Here is a 23,330-nt window from a genome sequence, read left to right as displayed (position 1 = left end):
CCCTTTTTGCCAAATGCCAGCAACCATCTCATTTGTCTTTGGTAGATTTGGATTCACTCTTTCTAGATTTGGATCTTCCATGGGTCTTTGATCTATTATGTAATCAACCCCTACTCTCCACATATAGAGTTGTCTCTGATGCTTCTCTAGATTATTTTCTCTGTATCTCCTTGCTAAGGAGAACACCTACTAAATTAGCATACTTCAGATTTGATGATCCTGGGGAGTTGCTCACAGTCATCACATGCTTGTTATAGCTTTCTGGTAGTGAAGACAAGATCAATAATGCACAAATCTCATCATTGAAGTTGATGTCAATCGAATTCAACTAACTGGTGATGGTATTGAACTCGTTCAGTTGTTTGACAACACTTTCGCTTTCGGTCATCTTCAAATTGAAAAACTTCTTCATAAAAAATACCTTGTTGAATACCGATGATTTCTCATACATCTTGGCCAAGGCAATCATAAGACATGCAATCATCTTCTCTTTTGAAATATTAAAGGCAACAGATGCCACCAAGGAGAGACAAATAATTTTGAGGGCTTTTCGATCTAAGATCTCCCCGACGTTATCGCTCAACTTTTTGGCTTTTCTTTCGAGTAGCCGAGAAAGATCCTTTTGATAAAGGTATTCCTTAATCTGCATCTTTCAAAGTCTGAAGTTCATCTCGTTGAACTTCTTGATTCTCAACTTTCTGCCTTCCATCGCTCTCACTTGAACCACAACCAGGCTCTGATACCAATTGTTGGGAACAACACACTGAATTAATAAACAAAAAAAAAGAAATAAGCAAGAGAAAAAATCAAACCACACACAAGGAACAAAAATTTTATGTTGTTCGACAAGAGTTGCCTGCATCCATGGCTGCAATGAAATTTCTTATTCAATTGAGATACCACAAATATACAAGAGACAAATTTGCTTTCTTTAAATAGGAGTCTATGAGTTACAAGGAGTGTACTAAAATTATAATTTAATTTTATAAGAAATCTAAGGTAAAATTATAAAAATACCCTCCAAACTTATTAAAAAAAATTGCCTCAAAGCTAATGCCCACGAACTCCCACCTTACGAGTAGAGGCCGACCCCTCACTAACTTACTACGAAGTTGGATCCGTAGAAATTAAGGATTTATATCTAAGTAGAAAATAGACTCCACACTGCTCTAACATCCTTTCCAGTAGACAAGCCATATTGGTGATCAGTTATACAACGACTCGTACCAGTGGGATTCGAAGTTACAACATCCCATCACATGATGACTTACACAAACTACTCCTACAAAACGGATGGATCCCTCGTTGGTTAGTAATTGCTAGTTGCTACTATCTTAGGTAAGTAAACTTGATGTACCCAGGACCCAAAATCAAATCCAAGCAAGACTGTCAATGAGAAAAAGATGAAAAACAAGGATGATTAGATTGAGGTCTAGGATCCATTTGGATTTGTAGTTAGGATTTTAGAATTGGATTTAGTTTTGAGGATTTTTTATTTAGATCTTATTCAAGATCCAGTGTAGGACTAGAGTTTCTTTTTTGTTGATAAATATTTGTCATGAAGTTTTTGAGGGATGGTTGATTAGATCAAGACAAGTTATTTCTTTAATTTTAAGAATTAATAATTACTTATTTTCTATAGATTCGTAGAAGTAGGCATAACTTAGTTGTAATGACCCCAACTCATACCCCTTGAAAATGCAGATTTTTTTTTCCAACAAGTGTGGAAACAATCCCAGAAAGTCGAGGCCTTTATAGTTCCACTCCCAATTGGATAACACAACTAACCACAATAGAGCTTACACTTATCATCCCAACCCATAGCAACTCATTATTTATTAATCATAAAAGAAAGAGTATCTAACATTAATTACAAAAGACATATCAGAGTTATTTTAATGACATAAAAGTAAATAAAGAAAAAAACTGAGTCACATTGTCCCTTTGTGATCTGTTTAGCAAGTGTGTGACATCTGTAACTCCCTCAAAAGCCAGTCGCTTCACTAATCACTTGCAACTGCGAAAAACCACAAATAGAGGGTGTCAGAACCAAAATCCTGAGCACATATACTTCTAATGAAGTAAGTGAGTTAAAGAACACTGATACGATTTCATGCAATAGTTTAGAGGAATATAATTATGACATTTACATAATTTAATTAAACATTCATACAATAGGGAGCAATTATTAAGCATGAAAGAACATTAATCAATAACAGGGATCACAATTTAAGTAAGCAGGGCATTTAACATGCATTAGAAATTAAACATCAAGCATCCACCATCATATAACAATTAAGGAAAATGAGTAAGATATGCATGTTCTAATGCTTTGCAGGATTATGCATGAATCACGTGCGATGCATGAACACGTTGTTATCTTTCATTAAAGTTTTCCTTTTCCATATGCATGTCCCTATTAATGCATACAATTTAGGTTTCTCTTTTTTATTACTGTTGCCCGCGGATATACCAAACGGGTATAATTTTCTCGAGGTGCAATTTAGGTTCTCAAGGTATCTTAACACACAATTTGTATTTTATTACTGGAATCCAAACTTAGCCCTCGACCGAATCACCTTTGGAACATTAGACCTCTATATCTAATATCGGGAACACTAGGGACACTTCACGCCCACAAGTGTCACTTCTTTGGTATATCAAAACAACAATTGTATCGAACACACCACTCTCAGGTAAAGTGACAGACTCTCCTTAAAACCATGGCTAGGAGAAAGAACCTCAATACCGGGTTCAGGGATCAAAGTAAAACACACAGAGTTTTTGTATCATCGTGGTCTCTCAAAACCAAATCTTTAAGATCTTCATTCTTCCGATGAAAGATCCCAGAACGTATATTATACTGTTCATATTCATTATTTTTTTATTAAAAGCTAATTATTGAGTTTTGCAAATCAACATGCAAAAGCAAAGGCAAAAGCTCACATCTACCACTACGAGAACCAAAATGGGACTCCCGCATGTGGAAACACATAGAACAGTGCAATAAAAATAAAGGTGATTTTTGTGATGCATTTAAAAGTAAATAAAGGAAGAGCAAATCAATGCTCGAGGCTCTTCAGGCCTGCGATGATTCACTCGGATCATCGATGCACCATATGTAAAAATCACAACAATATGCAATATATGCAATGATACCAACCTGTTTCCAAATGCACATTCATTCATACTAATTTAACAATGTGCATGAGTTACCACAGTCATATGCATGTGTTCATTATCCATGTGCAAGTGCTTTCATGTAGTCAATTATCAGACATGCATTCATTCATGATTCATAAGTACATGTGAACATTTATACAGGATTATACATGCTAAACACACATCGATTCCATGTATGCACATGCACTGGAACAACTTTCACAATAGCATAATGTTTAGGCATGTCACATAAGTTCAAAACGTGTGAAAGCTTCCATTCATAACATGTATTAAGATTATCATTCAAGTATTAAACTAAATCTGAAAATTTAACTTGCAATTTAACTACCTAACTCCATAATCAAGTAGCATCGAGTGTTAAAGTATATATATACTTTTTGAGTTGGCTTACCAAGCCTAGATAACCCTGTCGGCTAGAGTTCAGCCTCGAATCGGTTGAACCCAAACAGAATAAATGGTTGGATGCCATCTTCACATATTAAAGAGTTATGATCCAATGTACAACAACATAAAAGTCTCCACAAATGTAACATTATTAAATACCTCTAAAACTGACCTGTATGTTATGGTTGTAGGTATTATGGATCCGTGAACTTTTGATAATGACTTTTCATATTTGTATCCCTAAATTCCTATAGGAAGTACAAAAATAGATGACTTCAAACAAGAGTTCATAATATCGAACATCCTTGCAATGTCATTGACAATAACTGATTTAGGCAAATGGTTGAGATAACAAGGTTGAAAGATAGCCTTGTTAAACATCTCACAAAGTCACTTTCTAAACTATGCAAAAGTCATAGGACATTTTATTTCTTGCTTCAGTTTCAGGTTGTAAGGATTTTATCCATGTTTTTGCTTTCTGCAAGTAGAAATAACCTCAAGATCATAAACTTTATCATGTTTGACATCATTCACAACCTTACACATCTAGTACTACATCCAGGACCCCAAGACCTAACTGAAGCCCATCTCCATATTGCATTCTAGAACAAGCAAGTAGCTTGGATTGCTTATACAGATCTCCTTAACCCCACAAAATGATTTTTCCTATAGTATATGTGCACCTTAGGGTTATGCAGTAACCTGATATGCAGCAAGATAATCTCTTGGTCGGAAGATGGCATTTCCTGGTAATTTGGAAATGCTGGGAAGGGGTATAGACCAACACATCTAACTCATACTGTCAATCAAATTTCTCATATTCAGATCAACTAGAGGTGGGCAATGGGTTGTTCTAACATGAATCTTCAGACAAGCCATGGCCTAGCCACAACATGATCAAGCTGGCTAAGATTCTAAAACATGACCTGAACCCAAATAGGCCACTCTCCTATCCACAGAGCACCAAAAAGAAATGCATTCTTTTAAAAAGCTTTGCTTCAGTTTTTTTTTATAGAGGGTTTACACCCAGTCGACCAAGTTGGTTGGGGTTCCAACATGCCCAGCCGACCCTGGTCGGCTGGGTTTGTCTGGACTGAACCTAGACCTGAACATACCCAAACAGGCCCAGCTGACCTGCACTGTCATTGGCTGGGCCTGACAGCCCGTGCACAGGCCCAGCCCGGGCCTGTGTGCATGCTGTCAGGGCTGGATCGACCATCAATCATAAAAAAAAATTCAATTGACCCAACCCACTGGCATGAACAAGAAATTTTATTTCTTCTTTTTCTAATAAAAAAGAAACTACACATGTATTAGACAAGACTCCATTGCATATACACTTTTTTGAAAAAGAAATGTACACAGAACATGATTTCATGCAGATATTTAGCCCATGGTCTGATTCACCCATAGAAATCGATTTCCTCAACAACTAGGCATTAAACGGATGCATATACATCATTGAAAATTTCTGTTTTAAACACAAAAATAAATATGCACAGAATTTTTGTTTTTGAAGAAGGAAAAGAGTCAAAAACACGTGCATGGAAAGGGATCCATAGATCCTATTTCATATATCATAGAGTGATCGCATAGGTCCGCTCTTTCACCATGATTTTTTTTATCATGGTATAGCATGAGAATCGAATCAATATTCAATTTCTCACTTATGTCAAAAGAAGAACCCATACCTCATAACCGATGCTTGGGGGATGCTGTTGTTGCGGGAAGAAGATTTGTCGGCCACCGATCCTCTGCCGTGAGGGAGCGATAGGGAGAGAGAGCGAGAAAATGAGGGAGAAAGATAGGGAGACAAAGATATTATAGTTAAAGCTTATGCTCACCCATTCAAAAGATAGACTAACAGCCTACACACAGATCAGGGGCCTATTACAGAAATTAAACTCGCAAAATAACAGAGATTTAATATTTCTCAGAACCTAATAGTAAACACAAAGAACCAGAATCACAAACTAGAGTAGCATCCATATATCTCTTGCTATTTCTGAATATGACACAGGTATAAACCCCAAAATATACTTACTGACAGGCTTATGTCACCAAGTCACACAGATACATCGATTTTCCCTATAGAGAAAACAAGTCTATGCACAGTAACCATGCGAATACGAGTCCCCTTTTTTTTCGCAATAACACCATCTCAATCTTATAACGACTGGTAGTATTACTATCACTGCATACTAGGAATGCAACCACCACGACAGACATAATATACTCAAGAAATTTTTTTGAGCCCTTACTGTATTTACACAACAGAAGAACATAGGTGCAGAGAATTTGGGGCTCGGTAGATTTCACGTGTGGAGGTTGTGGAATATCATAATGCATGCTCGGTATAGGTACTCTGCAAAAACCTAGGAACTCCCACTATCGAAAATCCAAAATCCCCCAAATCAGAGATGTGGAATTTTTGATAGCTTAAGCCTCAAATCCCCAATTTCCTGTTTGATTTGGGTTTCCTTTCACAACAGCTGAAATCAAAGGTAGACATAACTTTGAATTACACAGACATCGCTAGCCCCTTTTTGTTTACCGGCCTGAAATCCCCAAATCTGCCGATTTGGGGTTTTCGACAGCCCTAAACAATTTTTTTTCATAGGCCATGGTAGCCAGAATTCCCAAATCAAGTGATTTGGGGTTTTCGCCAGCCCTCGCAGTACCCCCCTTTACTAAACCAAAATATGAAACCCCGTGGTCGGAAATCCGATTTCCCCCAAATCGAAGATTTTGGGATTTTTGATACCTTAACCCCAAAATCTCCTTTCACTAAAGATTTTCGGTAACCACACGATCAGAAATCAAAAACCCCCTTTCACTAAGGATTTTCGGCAACCACATCATACCTGACACATGAAGTACCCAAAAGAAAAGAAACAGGAGGACCTACCTTTTCCGGTGTGATAGTGGCTGATGCTACCACGAGAGGGTCGACCGACGTCGATTGCTCCGCTGTCGAGCTCGGGTTGAGAGGGACATGGAGGTGAACTTGGGGTAGCAAGGAGGGTGTTAGCGAGAGAGGTAGAGGAGGGCCGACAATGATGGTCGGCCATGGCATCGAGGCTCCGGCGAGCTGCGCAGGACAGAGGGTGAGAGGGTCACCGATAGGGGACAGAGGTGGATGGTAGCTGCCTACCTGCAAGGGCCAGCAGGCATCAGGTGTCTGGCATCGGGGCTGCAGGGCATCGTCGATGTCTTGTGTAGAGGGAGACGAGGGTGTCGACGACGATGATCATTAGGGACGATTGGAATGCCACTAGAGAAGGGGAGGAGGAGGAGGGACGCAATTGGGGGAAAGAGGGGGGAGGTGCTGGCGATGAGCCTCCCCTCCCCTCTTAGCTGAATTTAAAGAGGTCGGGGGGCTCAAATTGGGAAACTCTAAAGGGGTTTCCCTTTTCAGCTAGAGGAAGGAAGAGGGAGTGGCACGAGGATGGGAAGAGGGGCCTAATGAAACCCTCTCTCCGTGACCCCTTTATCCCTAGTGGGTTACGAATCCGGGTTGGATTCGGATCCGACCTGAGTTCGGAAGGATTTTTTTAACCACTTATCAGTAACGGGGCGCGGCCCAGGTCCGAGACCCAGAATCCAACTGTGGGTTTGGACCTGCGCCACCTTTATGATGTTGATCCATGGGTTGCCTGCTATATTATACGTATAATTATTATTATATTATCATCTTATTTCTTTTTCTAATAGATATATATAAATATATATGATAATATACGCATATTTATATATGGATCCTGGATTTCAAAATGCAGATCCTAGAACCATTTTAGAAAAATACCTATTATTTTTAGATAAATTTAAATAAATAAATGACAAAAATCATGGTTATTACATAGTTGTTCATTAGCAATCTCAAGCTTCAATGTTACATTTAAGTAGAATAAGAGCAAAATCTCGATCTTGTGATGATGTCAAGAAAATGATTACAAAGAGAGTGCATCATAAATCATGGGCGAAGCCAAAGATGTATTTATGGAACTGTCACTTAAAGTTATGTCTTTAAAAGCGGCCATTATTGACATCAATAGGAACGTTGTATTGATCGAAAAAACAATATTAGAACACTAGAACGGTGAATCGCGGATCTCATGCAGGACTGAAGGCAACATAATAATTTATATAGACGTGCTCTCCAGATCCATGAAGAAAGTGAAAAACAAGAGGGAGGCACAATGATGCCGATGGGCTTCAACGCAACTGCTCCTCTGCTTTATGCTGATTACATTCATCTGTCATCAATGTTTGATCAGAAGACAAAGATGAAATCGATTGGTGAGCCTTCCAAGCATGACCTAGAGGGCAGAAGTGGTCATCAGTCTACCATCCCCTCATCTTCCTCCTCTTCACTGAAGCAACTAGAGGTGGAAGGAATCAACTACCCTGACCTATCTGGCAATCAATACCCAAAGAGGTTGGCTTGGATGGATCCCCACTTTCCTGATCCATTGCCATCACTGTGAGCGATCCCGCCTCCACCATCATCGGTTGAGGTTGGAGAAAGATGGATGGCTTCGGTTGTCTATCCCCCTTCTTTGTTTCTTCTTTTTTCAGGTAGGGTTGGGCCGACCATCGACGCATACCCATCCTGAAAGTGTTGTAGGATCGATGCAATGAGCACTAGGGGGGGGGGGGGGGTGAATAATGCTTTTAATCTTCGTCTTTGAAATTTGAAGGAATTCGAATACCGTAAAGCAATCGCACACAAATAACACAAGAATTTTATCCTGGTTCGGTCTTTCAGACCTACATTCAGTCTCCAAGCAAAATCTGCTTGAGATTTCCACTATCACACTTGTGTCGCCACAAGATTAAACAGACTAAAACTGGTCCCACTTTCAGCAATAACCCTGTTGAAAGCAAACTACTTCTTTAAACCAAGGAGATTGTCCTTTTACAAAAAATTTGAAATAACCAACTTACAATCAACCTATGAGTCTTTTTTATGAATGCAAATGGAGTGAAATAGGCTTTTAAGGCTGCTGAAACGCTCAACTCACAATTTCACTAACTCACAGAAAGAATTGGAGTGAAAAATTAGAGTGAAAATACTCAGTGAGTGAGAAAATGAATACTTGAATGAATAGAAGTAAAAAACAAAGAATTTGATCTTTCAAATCAATGTAATTCGATTCAATTTGATCATTTTGAGTGCAAATCACACTCTTATTTATAACTGAGGAATTTCATACATTGGTGATACGAAAGGGTATCAAAACAGTCAGTTTTGAATGGTCAAATCATTTGAAAAATTGAAAAGATGTACTTTTTAAAAGTTTCAAAAAATGACTATATTAGTCGACTAAAATCAAATATTAGCGGACTAATAGTTAAAGTCAGTCAACTACTATGTCTAGCCAAACAGATTTAAATTTTGGTTTTTGAAACTTAGTCGACTAAGGAAAAGTTAGTCGACTGATGAAAATCATCAGTAGACAGAAAAAAACTTTTAGTCGACTCCTGCTAAATTTTTCAGAAATCGAACATTCTGGCCGGTCGACTAATCAGAAAGTTGACGTTTTGCTTTGAAAAACTGACAAAAAAAATCGGTCGACTGATGAGTCTATTGGTCAACTGATAAACTTGAAAATATGAGTAAAGAGCTTTCTAAAATGATTTTCGCCAAGGGTTCTTTTAGAAAAAAAATTCTTAAGTATTTTTAGGTGAAATGCAAGTAAGATATGCAATCAAAGTAAGACTCTTACATGAATCTAATACTTTTAAAGAAATTTACATTTGCACACTTGTCTTCACAGATTCTTCAATGAATTTTTCATTTCTTTTAATCTTTCTTCATTGCCTTAGTTGAAATTCAATTGTTCCAGTTGTTCATCATCAAAATCTTGTACTTGAATTGTAGTGTACAACTTCCTTGTCTTAACAATTTCTCCTTTTTTGATGATGATAAACTAGTCACAGATAGAGCATTGATAAACAAATAGAAAACTTACTCCCCCTATCACAGATAGAGCATTGATAACCAGATAAAAAACTTACTCCCCCTATCAATATGCTGTCAAAATATAAGAAGTTAGCATAATATCAACATTGTTAACACATTATTTTTCTTCTCATGCATATTGTTTTTATTCTCCCCCTTTGTCATGATCAAAAGGAGTAGATGGAGTCAGAGTATACAAAAAATACAGATACAAGTTGAAAATATTATAACCCAAAAAAATGTTATCAAAGCAATATCAGTAAACAAAGTTCAAGAGAAGTATTGCTTGATCATCTCCTTGATTTCAGTTATATCAGACTGAATAGATGAAAGTTGTTGAGTAACATCCTCATAAAATGTATGTTGTTGAAGTTCCAAAGCTTCAATGTGTTTTAAAATTTCAGCATTATCTTTTTTAGTAGAGACTTTCTTCCTTTTGCCTTGAGATGGAAGCGATATAGGGGATGGTGATGGTTCAAGAGATATAGGAGATCCAAAGGATGAATGTACTAGATAGGAAAGTTTCATTCGTTTAAAAACAATTTCATCAAAGATTTCTTTTTGAGAAATAAACTTTTCATTATTCAGAGGCACTTTAAAATATTTGAAGATTCAGGTAAGGATACACCCATACGGAAGAAAAGGTTTTTGTTTTCATAATATAGTAAAAAAGATGTGTGCCCAATTTGTAGATATATTTCCAAATAAGACATAGAGCAGTAGAAAGATTAGTTAAAAAATAATCAAAAGATCCTGTTTTTGGGAGGACATTATGAGCAAGAATTCTTTCTGCAATTTGAGGGCGAGGTTGAAGGTTTGTATTTTTGAAAGGAGGACAATGGAGAGTGCCTGGAAGTAGAATTTGTTCAAAAATATTTTCATCATTAAGGTCAATGGAATTGAAAAGAGTTCCCGAAGATGGAACATCAAGAATCGGTCCAAGGAGTTTGGAATCAAACTCGATTTCAACATCTCTAATGAGAGAGGAAAGAAAATCGGTATCGTGATCTATTTGCAAATTTGTGTAAAACAAATAGATCAATAAAGGATAATAATCACAATCAAAAGAAGCATAAAAAAAATGTGAAATCCCTGTAAACAATGCCTCAAGATCATATCTTAAATAAACATGAAAAAGAACACTTCTACCGGGTAAGATGGGAAGGGCAAAAATAGAGCCAAATGTGTCATAAAGAAGATGATTTCTAAGGAGGTTAAGAGAGAATCCATGCCGAGCCTTGGCTGTGGGTGTGGATGAGGAAGGGAAAGCATGTTCGAAGACAGTTTTCTGATGAGGCATCGTTGTCAAGAAAGAGGAGACAAAGAAGATGGAACTTGCAAAAGATGGCATTGCCGTAGTGAAGGATGGGACGTTGTGAGGAATCCAGCATTGCAGTGGCGATGTCTGGCACTACAGACGTTATTCGGCGCTACAGAGGTTGTCTGGTGCTGCAGAGATGGTTCAACGAGTGAAAAAAGGGGCATTGATTCAACAAGGGTTTTTAGAAGAGGTGAAGATGTGGTAGATAAAAGGGAAAGAGGGTTTGACTGCTGCAAAGGAGAAAAAAATACATGGGTGGGTTTCTGAGAACATAACTTAAAACATATATGTTATCGGGTCCCTCCAAAAAAAACAACCAACTATCGATCGACTAATCGTCGAATGTCAGTCGACTAAAAAGTTCAGTTTTAAATTTTTTTAAGTAAAATAAAGATTTCAACAACAAATTATAAGTCTAATAATGAGCAAATGCCTAGTTCTCTTCTAATTCTCATAATTTTTTTATTTTTGAGTGGTTTAGTAAAGATGTCAGCATATTGTGCATTTGTGGGTATAAAATTTAAAGAAATATCACATTTTAAAACATGACCTCGTAAAAAATGATCTCACTTCAATATGCTTAGTTCTTGAGTGCTGAACAAGATTTTTCAAAAGATTTATAGCACTAGTGTTATCACAATAAATTATTGTTGTGGAGTAATTTAAACCAAAATCTCTTAAGGTTTGCTTCATCCATAGTACTTGTGAACATGTTAAACTAACCGCTATATATTCCACTTCAATAGTTGAGAGTGATACTGAATTTTGCTTTTCACTAAACCAAGAGACTAAAGAATGTCCTAAAAAGTGACAAGTTCCACTAGTAATCTTGCAATCAGATTTGCTTTCAACAAAATCTGCATCACTATATGAAACTAAATCGAAGGAAGATGATTTTGGGTAAAACAAACCAAAGTTTGAAGTATCTTTCAAGTATTGAAGAATTTGTTTTACAACAATTAAGTGAAATTCCTTAGGATTAACTTGAAAACTAACACACATACAAACACTAAACATTATATCAGGTCGACTAACAATTAAGTATAATAGAGATCCAATCATACCTCTGTAGAGCTTAGTATCTACAGTTTTACGATTTTCATCTTTGTCAAGAGAGGTAGTTGTGCTCATAGGATTTCTTCTTAATTTAGAAGAGTCTATGCCAAATCTTTTAAGAAGTTCTTTTGTATACTTGGCTTGGTTGATGAAGATTCCTTCTTCAATTTGCTTTATTTGAAGTCTAAGAAAGTAGTTCAATTCACCCATCATGCTCATTTCAAACTCTTCCTGCATAGCTTTAGCAAAATCTTTGCAAAGAGAATCATTAGTAAAACCAAATATTATATCATCAACATAAATTTACATAATAAAAATATCTGATTTTATATTTTTAATAAATAGAGTGAAGTCTACCCGACCTATGAAAAAACCAGATTTTTCTAAAAAAACTTCGTAGTCTTTTATACCATGCTCTTGGTGCTTGTTTGAGTCCGTACAAAACTCTTTTTAATTTGTAGACTCTTTCTGGATATTTCTCATCTTCAAAGTCTGAAAATTGCTCTACATAAACTTCTTTATTGATGTATCCATTCAAAAATATACTTTTAACATCAATTTGGTATAACTTAAAATTCATGTAGTTAGCAAAAGCAAACATAATTCGAATTGACTCTAATCGAGCCATTGGTGCAAAGGTTTCATCAAAATCTATGTTTTTTTTTGTTATAGCCTTGTGCTACTAGCCTTGCTTTGTTTCGAATAACTTTACCGTTCTCGTCCAACTTATTCCAGAAGACCCATCTCGTTTCAATTACTGGATGATCCTTTGGTCTATCAACTAGATCCCATACATCATTTTGTGTGAATTGGTTAAGTTCTTCAGACATGGCCAAAAGCCAAAATTCATCATCACAAGCTTCATTGATATTCTTTGGTTTTATTTTTTATATGAAAGCAAAATTTATAATATATTTTTCCAATTGCCTTCTACTTTGGACACCACTGTTTATTTCTCCAATAATCTGCTCATGTGGATGATTAGGAAGTTCTTTCCCAACTGGTGGAAGATGAATGTTTTCTTGTGAAGTACTTTCTATCAAAGGTTCTCCTTGAAATATAACTTCTTCTCCTTCGCTTAGAGGTATAACTTGCTCACAATTTTCATCAAATACAATATGTAAAGACTCTCCAATGCAAGGAGTTCTTTTATTAAAAATATGATAAACTTTGCTTCTAAAAGAATATCCAAGAAATATTGCTTCGTCTGATTTTGAATCAAACTTATCAAGATTATCTTTGGCATTTAACAAGAAGCATTTACTACCAAAAATTTTGAAATATGAGATCTTTGGTATACGATCATAATACAATTCAAAACATGTTTTATGTAAAAATGGTCGAATAAGAACGTGGTTTAAAATATAACATGTTGTATTTACTGCTTTAGCCCAAAAGTATTTTGGTAAATTTTTATCTTGAAGCATGGTTATAACACATTCTTGCAATGTTCTATTCTTTCTTTCAACAACTCCATTTAGGGGAGCCGCTCTAGAAAAAGAAAAGTTGTGAGATATTCCATGTAAATCACAAAACTTTAGAAAAGATTTATTTTCAAATTCTCCTCCATGATCACTACGAATAGTAATAATAGAGGTAAAATTTTCATTTATGATTCTTCTACAGAGTTTAGAAAATTTAGAAAAAGCATCATTTTTGCTTTTCAGAAAAATCACCTAAGTAAAACGAGAATAATTATCTACTATAACAAAAACATATTTACTACCATTCAAATTTTGAATTCTAGATGGTCCAAATAGATCTAAATGTAAAAGTTTGAGAGGATGATTTGTTGAAATTATATCTTTTGCTTTGAAAGAACTCTTGATTTGTTTACCTATTTGGCAAGCATCACATAAATAATTCTTTTTATATGATATTCTAGGTAGGCCTCTTACAAGATCATTCTTGGATAACTTAAAAATTAATTTGAAGTTAACATGTCCAAGTCTCTTGTGTCATAACCATTGAATTTTATTTAAAGCAATAAGACATTTTTCATTGAAGGTGGGTAACTCATCAAGATAAAGTTCATATACATTGTTCCTTCTTTTTCCTCTAAAGATGATATTTTTAGAACAAGAATCAGAAATTAAGCATAAATCAAGTTCAAAAGAAACGAGAAAACCTTTGTCACATAATTGACTAATAGATAACAAATAATGCAGTAATCCATCTACTAAAAAAACATTTTATATTAAGGAAAATTTTGGATTACCAATACCGATTACTTTTCTCTTACTATTGTAACCAAAGGTGACAGTTCCTCCATCCTTACTTTGAAGGGTGAAAAATAACTCCAGCCTTCAAGTCATATGTTTGGAACAACCGCTGTCCAAGATCCACTTGTTCCTTATTTTGTGTACCTACAACAAATTTGGAAGATAAAGCATTTGATTCTTTTTATTTTCGGGTCCATGAGAGTTAGTCTTAGGAACCCAAATCCATTTGGATTTTGGTTTCCTTTGAAAATAATTACTCTTTCTATCAAAAAATGATTTAGCATGTCTAGAATTATAATATAGATAATCATGTCTAGGCTTATATGCATTGGAAGTACCCTAATGTGATATGTTTCTACCATGATATACATGTCTAGAAAACTGAGTTCTTTGAACCAATAATTGAGAATTTTGACTTTAATTCTTGACCATATAGTTTGGTCAATTTTGAGTATCAAAGAAACTATATCCAAATCCAGTTTTGTTAATCGAGCATCTTTGAGAACCAAAAAGTTTTTCTAGATTTTCTTGATCATTAGTGAACTTAGTCACTATGGAGAGAAGATCATTAGATTTTTTTTTTCAAACTAGATATCTCTTCTTATAAGACATTGGTTCTAATGCCAATTTCTTTTATCTTAGATGCTTGAGAAAAGTTTTCCTTCTTGAGATCTTCCATCTCTTGAAGTAAAAAATTATTCTTAGAGTCAATAGTGAAATTTTCTGTTTTCAACTCTTTATTTTTAGAACTTAGACTCTTAAATTTAGCATATAAATCATTAAAAACTTCTAATAAGTCATCATAATCAAATTGACTTACCGAGTCATCTTGTGCTACAAAGCACATGTTGGCGACTTCTTCATTTGATTTTTTTATCTGAAGAAGAGTCACTTTCATCCCAACTTGCTTGAAATGCCTTTTTCTTCTTGAATTGGTCCTTAGGCTTGATTTTGAGAAGAGGACAATCTCTTTTGATATGTTCAGCCTTTTTGTAGTTGAAACACTTAACTTCATCATGATTTAATAGTTCAATTTTCTTCACCTTTCTTTAGAATCTCCCTTTTTTTATGAATCTTTTGAACTGCCTAGTGATAAGAGCAATATCTTCATCTCCATCTCCATCTGAATTTTCAGATTCTGAAGTAGCTTTGAATACAAGAGATTTCTTCTTTGGTTCTTCTTCTTGTCTATCTTGAAGTTGAACTTTATATGCCATCAAATTACCAACTAAATCTTCAAGAGAAAGAGTGTTTAAATCATTGGCTTCCTCTATTGTTGTAGTCTTTCTCTCACATTCAGGAGTTAAACAACTCAAAACTTTTCTAACTAAATCCACTTGTGAATATTCTTTCCTAAGGAATTTAAGAGTATTAGTAATATTAGTCATTCTAGTTATCATGTTAGAAATTGACTTATTTTGCTTTATTTTAAATAACTCAAATTTATTAACTAAAGAGACAATTTTAGATTCCTTTACCTTTGACGTACCTTCATGAGTCACGAGAAGAGTATACCAAATTTTATTTGCAGTAGAACATTAAGAGATATGATTGAACTCTACTTTGTCAACGATACAATATAGCGTATTCATAGCTTTGGCATTGAGTGAGACAATCTTCTTTGCTTCATCGGTCCATAGGCTGAAATCAATTGATGATGCTTGGTACTTTTCCGAAATGACTCTCTAAATTTCAAGATCTATGGATTGTAGGAATATTGTCATTCTTAATTTTCAATAGCCATAGTTTGTTTCATCAAAGTGAGAAGGATGAACTAAGGAGCATCCTTCTTTGTACTAAGAAGACGATGTTGTTGCCATGCTAGATGATGGTAAGATCAAAAGATAATAAACCTTACTCTGATACCAAATGAAAGTGTTATAGGATCGATGCAACGAGCACTAGAGGGGGGTGAATAGTGCTTTTAATCTTCATCTTTGAAATTTGAATATTGTAAAACAATCACACACAAAGAACATAAGAATTTTATCCTGGTTCAGTATTTCAGACCTACATTCAGTCCCCAAGCAAAATTCGCTTGAGATTTCCACTATCACACTTGAGTCGCCACAAGATCAAACAAACCAAAACTGGTCTCACTTTCAGCAATAACCCTGCTGAAAGCAAACTTTTCCTTTAATCCAAGGAGACTCTATCCTTTTACAGAAAAATTGAAATAACCAACTTACAATCAACCTACGAGCCTTTCTTATGAATGCAAATAGAGTGAAATAGGCTTTTAAGGTTGCTGAAATACTCAACTCACAATTTCACTAACTCACATAAAGAATTGGAGTAAAAAATTAGAGTGAAAATACTCAGTGAGTGAGAAAACAAATACTTGAATGAATAGGAGTGAAAAACAAAGAATTTGATCTTTCAAATCAATGTAATTCGATTCAATTTGATCATTTTGAGTATAGATCACACTCTTATTTATAGCTGAAGAATTTCATATGTTGGTGGTACGAAAGGGTATCAAAATAGTCAGTTTTAAATGGTCAAATTGTTTAAAAAACTGAAAAGATGTACCTTTTAAAAGTTTCAGAAAATGACTATATTAGTCGACTGAAATCAAATATTAACAGACTGACATTTAAAGTCATCCAACTACTGTGTCTAGCCGAACAGATTTAAATTCTGGTTTTTGAAACTTAGTCGACTAAGAAAAAGTTAGTCGACTGATGAAAATCATCAGTAGACTGAAAAAAACTTTCAATCGACTCCTACTAAATTTTTCAAAAATTTAATATTTTGGTCGGTCGACTAATCAGAAAGTTGATGTTTTGCTTTGAAAAACTGACACAAAAAATTGATCGATTGATGAGTCTATTGGTCGACTGATAAACTTGAAAATGCGGGTAAAGAGCTTTCTAAAATGATTTTCGCCAATGGTTCTTTTAGAAAAGTTTTTCTTAAATATTTTTAGATGTAATGCAAGTAAGATATGCAATCAAAGTAATGCTCTTACAAGAATCTAAGACTTTCAAAGAGATTTACATTTGCACACTTGTCTTCACAGATTCTTTAACGAATTCTTCAATTCTTTTAATATTTCTTCATTGCCTTAGCTGAAATTCAGTTGTTCCAATTGTTCATTATCAAAATCTTATACTTGAATTATTGTGTACAACTTCCTTGTCTTAACACATTCAGCCACCTGCCGTTGGACAAGGTTAGCTAGTGGCGACCCAACCTACTGTGGGAAGCTTCCCGTCGCAGAGGAGGCCTCCCGGCCTACCCAATCAAGTAGGGGGTCCTCCCATGGGTGTCCCAAGCAGGTGTCCTCCTACCTGGTATGGAAGGTGGGAGACTCAAGTTTCTAAATGGAGTCACCCACATAATCAGAGTTCAAGTCAGTTCAGACTCAAATTACCTGATTTCAGCGGGTTTGGATCCTTTTACCAACCCAAAGCCCACTGGTTCCGGCCTACGTGAGTCTTACACAGGGTCCAAATATGTCAGGTTGGACCCAACCACCACCTTTTAGTCTAAATACTCAAACTTTACCCAAACTAAGCCTAATAGAACCCAGGCGAAGCTCCAGTTCCAATTCAAACTAGGTCAAGACTAGACCCAATACAATTTTGGATATAGATCAGGTAATAACTAGACCTTATACCATTAAAACCTAAACCAGTATTTGACCTATCCTAATCCAAGGTCGACGAATTATTATCCTCCTTATCCAATCGCGATCCAACTGAATCTTTACCAAGCTCATTATCTTGGCTGCCCAGAAATTTGATCCATGAACGAAACCCCACCCAAGCATAAAACCAGTCTATTCAACCACAAAACCAGCCCATCCAACCATAAACCTACCCAAAAACACCCATGTATCCTACTTATTTCACACATAGAGGTTTACCCAATTCAACCCAAACCCTGTTATTGGACCTTATCATAACCCAGGTCCACTTTAATGCGTAGAGCCACAACATGTGTTGCAAGGGTCCAGTTTGGACAATATGCATGTGCAAGAGCAGCACAATGAGATCAGAGACCACCCGATGCACCTCTTCTCTGTCCACCAAAAAGGCCTCCACCGAGACCTGCAGTTCATGGTGGTCTAATGGATCCATTTTTGGGTCCAAATGACTGCAGATTTTGGTGTGAGTATCCACCAGGATCAATTGTGCTTAGTGAAAGGCGATAGATAGAGTATGTAGAGACCTATGACATCAAGCTGGACCTTCTAGAATTTGTGGGACAACTTGATGATGATATTTTCTTGGACTGGAGGCTAGTGATGAATACACATTTCACTTCTCAGTGACTTAGGAAGCATAGTTGGGTTACACTTGCCATGATCCGCCTACAAGAACTAGCACTATTGTGGTGGACCGATTTGCGAGGGCCAAGGACTGTCTCGTAGACACATGGGCCGAGATGCAGTGAGTCATGAAAGCCAAGTTCATACTTTTCAATTATGCGCAACAGGCCTACCATCGATGCATTTTACTTCAGCAAAGTGCGAAGTTCGTGGTTGAGTACACTGCATAGTTCCATTGCCTAAAATAGACTGAAAATTATCATGTTACCTGTGATATCACGAGCTTTCATTCAGCTGTTTATAATGAGATGATTTTATATTGTGGTTACAAATGGATCAAGCAACACAACATAAAATGTCTATTGAAGAAAAACTTGAGTATAAGAACGATTTAGATAGTAGGACCAAGAATCATCTAGGACTGGACACGATTGAGTCCAACTCATTACAGTAATGCCGTGAGATCCGGTATTACCAACTTATAGATAGCACAGTTCAGGCTACCAGAGAAGATCCACTTTTCATTTGATGAAATAGGTTTATATATTTGCAAATTATCATAGATTTTCCAGATTTATTGAGATATAATGAGAATCTAATCTAAAAAATTGGACTAAGAAAAATAATGACGTTCGTTTATACTTATAGGAAAAGTCCTTTTCCTTTTCACGGTCTTCAAAATTAGTGTGAGAATTGAAAGGTGTATACCATGGTCAAGGCACAGTCATGAATGTAGCCGTTGGTGAGCTTTGAACGTTTCAAACACCGAGAATTTCAGCGCCCATGTGACGATTTATAAGTGGAAAGCCAAAAAATCGAATAGGGGCATCCTTGTGACCCCAAGACCGGAGTTATTTGTGCTTCATTTCATTAGGCTTGTATAAATTTATGAGAGGTGATATGTTAACACGGAATATGACCCAAATGCCAAGTTCCCGTCATGCCAATGCTGCCAGTGGTACACAAATATTTTACTTTGGAGAGAACTTCGAAACTTTATTTTGGAAAATCACTATCTAGATCTTGCCCAACAAACAATTTCTATGATCTAGACTAGCATTTGGTGTTCAATCTTCAGAGGAGAAGTTTCCCAACTTGGTCAAGTTCACCTGACGCCCTAACGTGCATTTAGGATGCGACTACCGAGTTACACAAGCACAGTTGCTATGGTCATAAAAATAACTTAAATGGTATTTGCTACAGTCCACTAAACATATCATCTAATTGAAAAAACATAGGTGCAAGTTGTATCCACTCAATTTGACTTTATAGATGTGTTCAACATGGTTTTGTTTGTTAAGAATTGCACCTTAGATCGTGCTTTTCTGATGTAAAAACGTGACTTTTTGAAATGAAGTGTTGCACATTGTGGGCACTTGATTTTTGAATTCTTTGAAAAGCCTTCTCAGGCTTCGCAAACACATGATCTAAGCAAACCATGCAGATATCATCTGTAGAGTAGGATATAAAAAAACTGAAAAAATGTGAACATAATGGTGCTGTATGTCACTATATAAACAAGCCAATTTCTAGGCTCAAAAGGTCATTTTCAAGAAACAAAAGTTAGAGATGCCCATCTATTAAAATAGCCGTTGCAACGGCTATAAGTTCCCCTCTTACCACTGCCATTTAAGCTTCAAACTCCACTATACCTTTGCTGTCTCCATTTTCTTCTCTCAACTTTCCAGCCATTGTTTTGATCTCTCTGTTTTTTCTTTCCCCACTTTCCATGTCTTCCTCCAAGCTATAAGAAGCTACACTTCCTGTCCTAATCTCCTTCTTTCATGGTTGAATTTCTGTGTCCTCCTCGCCTCTTCAGCGTCCATCGCCATCATTTTCCTTCTTAGACACCCTCCTACACACTTCGGTTGGGCCCTTTTCACAGCCTCCTCCGTTTCATTTCTTTCCTCTCTCATTGGGCTCTTCTCGCAACTCAACAAGCTCTGCTTTGTTACCAGTGCTTGTGTGCTTGTGTCCTCACTGATTGGGGAAGGCTTGGGGTTCCTCATGCTCTTTTCCAGAGAGAACGCCAGCACCAAGTTGCTTGATCCAACAACAAATCAGAGAGAAGCCAAGATTCTGATCAAAGTGAATGCTGTGCTGCTCCTGGTGATGTTCTTGATGCAGACGATGATATTGGTCATGGTGTGCGTCTTGCAGAGCTGCTTGGTTGCAGAATATCGCGGATTGGAGTCTCAGAGGGAAGAGGCATCAAAGAGGAGGATCAAGAGGATGACGCAGGTACAGGAAGAATCGCTCGCAAATGTGGCACAAATGGAGGAAACGAAAGCTAAGGAACTGGATGAGAAGATGAAGATGAAATATGGGCAGTGGATGAGACCTGCTGATTTTGAAGCTTAGATTGTTGAATGCCGTGGGAAAAGCAAGCTGAGCCACTCTAGCGTGACTCTGTATTGTGCGTACGAGAGAGAGAGAGAGAGAGAGGAGAGAGAGAGAGAGAGAGAGAGAGAGAGAGAGAGAGAGGTGTTATTTCTTTCTTGGATGCATGGTGAAATGAAAGGCTTCTCAAGCATTGTGACATATGCTCTCAATATTTTCAAAAAAATATCGCAAAATTTTGTCTTGTGCTGTAAACAAAATATCGTGGTGCCATTGTTTAAACGAAAACAACACAATTTAATCAGCAAAAAAACATGAGAGGGTGTTGAGTGTTCTCCCCGGAACATGCACTGTAGCTACAGTGTACAGTGCATGTTCCGTCCCCGACTGACGTGTGGCGCTCAGTCGGGTATATGGGTGTACCATACAGCACCGTGCATCCTGCAGGCAGGTGTATGGTGGTGTATGGTACACCCGTGCACCCGACTGGAGAGAGAGAGAGAGAGAGAGAGAGAGAGAGAGAGAGGTGTTATTTCTTTCTTGGATGCATGGTGAAATGAAAGGCTTCTCAAGCATTGTGACATATGCTCTCAATATTTTCAAAAAACAAAATTTTGTCTTGTGCTGTAAACAAAATATCGTGGTGCCATTGTTTAAACGAAAACAACACAATTTAATCAGCAAAACATGAGAGGGTGTTGAGTGTTCTCCCCGGAACATGCACTGTAGCTACAGTGTACATGTTCCGGCACTCAGTCACCCGGGAACATGCACTGTAGCTACAGTGCGTGTTTCGGGGAGAACATATGACCTGCCCCCGGCAAAACATTGAGAAAAGACAATTATTTTTATTTAATTACATATCTTTTTATTGGTATTCTTTTCTTTTGTATTTTGTTAAAAAAATTAAAAAAAGTATAGTTGCCTACAATTTTCAAATAAAAAGTGAGAAAGTAAAAAAAAAACTAAAAATCTCCCAAGAATTTCACAGTAAAAAATTTGCTGTTTGAACATTTGTCACTATGCTCTCAAGCAAGTGCCTCGATAATTCCTACAAAAGCATTAAAATTCACTTCCAGGAAAAGTGACGAGCGATCTGTAAAATCCCACAGGCCATACTTGTCAATATCTTTCTTGATCAATATGGTGGTATACAAGTTCTTTGAAGGTTCAGTGGTATTCTGAAAGCAATTTAGAGGCTGTTTTCTCAAAATGCCAAGAAATGAAGAGTCCTAAAATCATCCAGCTTTTTCCCATTTGTAAACCATGACGTCAACCTATCTCGTATGAATCATGGGGATCGGTGAACTCATTAACCCATGCACCTGACATGATTTCATTAGATCTCCTTGTACCATTTTTAAAGCGATTTACCGTTGATATGGGAAATTCTATACCAGAAACAATGGTATCTCCAATTATAACCTCTCTGAGATGTAAAATATATCTCTTTTAACCATCCCCTTCTATGATACAAATGCATACAGGCTCATATTCTATGGTTACTATTCTACCTGACATGTCTTTTTCATTCCGTTGAAAATCAATTTTATGGTACAGATGCTTATGACCTTCCCCTATGCCTTGCAGTAATGATTCTTCTGACATTACAACCATGGGGATAGATACTTAATGTTCTTCTAACATTACCACAATGATCAAAGTGGCTTGGATTTCACTTGACTCTCTACGGCTTCTTTGGGTGTGTTAGGGTCATTAAGTATTTATTTATTTAAGTTCTTTTCTCTATAAGAGGTGGAATAGAATAACCCAATTGAAGCATGATGAATTCAACATTAGAAGTATATTGATTGTTCCCTAACAACAGAATATTTTTTTTTGTAAATACTGCATATTTGATTTCATCCATAAATCCATTTTTCTTTCCTGTGAGTTTCAGTCATAATGACAAATATCACAAAATTTATGAATAATATCGCGAGATATTGCTTGAAAGTTTAAAATGGCAATTTCTGGCAAGATTTTTAAAATATCACGAGATTTATGAAAAAACATAAATATCATGATTTAAACGGCTATTTATCATGAAAAAATTATGTATTTTTATTTTTAAATAATTTTTATTAATATTTTCTTATAAAAAACAAATTTTATATTTTTTAATTTATTTTTTATTGCTAAGATTTTGCCAAAAATGCGAGATTTATGAATTTTCTTCAATTTCTCACGAGTTTTTGAAAAACGAAAATTTGTTGACAAAAATGTTTGTCACTATGGTTTCAATATCTATAAGAATTAGAATTCTTACAGTATGAATACACCAATTAGTTGAGATTCCATTGATAAGGAGTCAATTCTATTATTGAACGTTCCAATTCACATGCATCCCAGCAGGAATTGAACCTACGTACTTGCCAATTATGAGTTAGACGCTTTAACCATTCACTGGAGGTTGTCTTTGTGTAAGTGGATTTTAATTGAAATATAATCTTTCGTTTGGCATCAATTCAAATCCTGTATTTTTGAAGTGAGAGAGATATTGAGAGACACTGCAATACCATTTTTAAAGCGAGAGGGAAAAACACTGCATTGCTCTGGGAATGCTATAATATTCTTAGCCCC

The 23,330-nt window shown here is 36.2% G+C and overlaps 1 protein-coding gene across 1 annotated transcript; it reads left to right on the top strand.

The window, feature by feature from the left end:
• Nucleotides 1-7,769: 7,769 nt before the first annotated feature.
• LOC149812549 (uncharacterized) lies at nt 7,770-20,768 on the top strand. Its single transcript, XM_089993078.1, has 2 exons — nt 7,770-8,050; nt 20,042-20,768. Exons 1-2 carry the CDS (start codon nt 7,770-7,772, stop codon nt 20,766-20,768), a joined length of 1,008 nt encoding a protein of 335 aa, XP_089849204.1.
• The last annotated feature ends 2,562 nt before the right edge of the window (nt 20,769-23,330 follow it).

The sequence above is a fragment of the Nuphar pumila genome, chromosome 17, assembly GCF_984573655.1.
Source record: "Nuphar pumila chromosome 17, dmNupPumi1.hap1.1, whole genome shotgun sequence".
In the NCBI taxonomy this organism is placed as follows: domain Eukaryota; kingdom Viridiplantae; phylum Streptophyta; class Magnoliopsida; order Nymphaeales; family Nymphaeaceae; genus Nuphar; species Nuphar pumila.
This window is presented reverse-complemented; position numbering and strand designations above follow the sequence as displayed.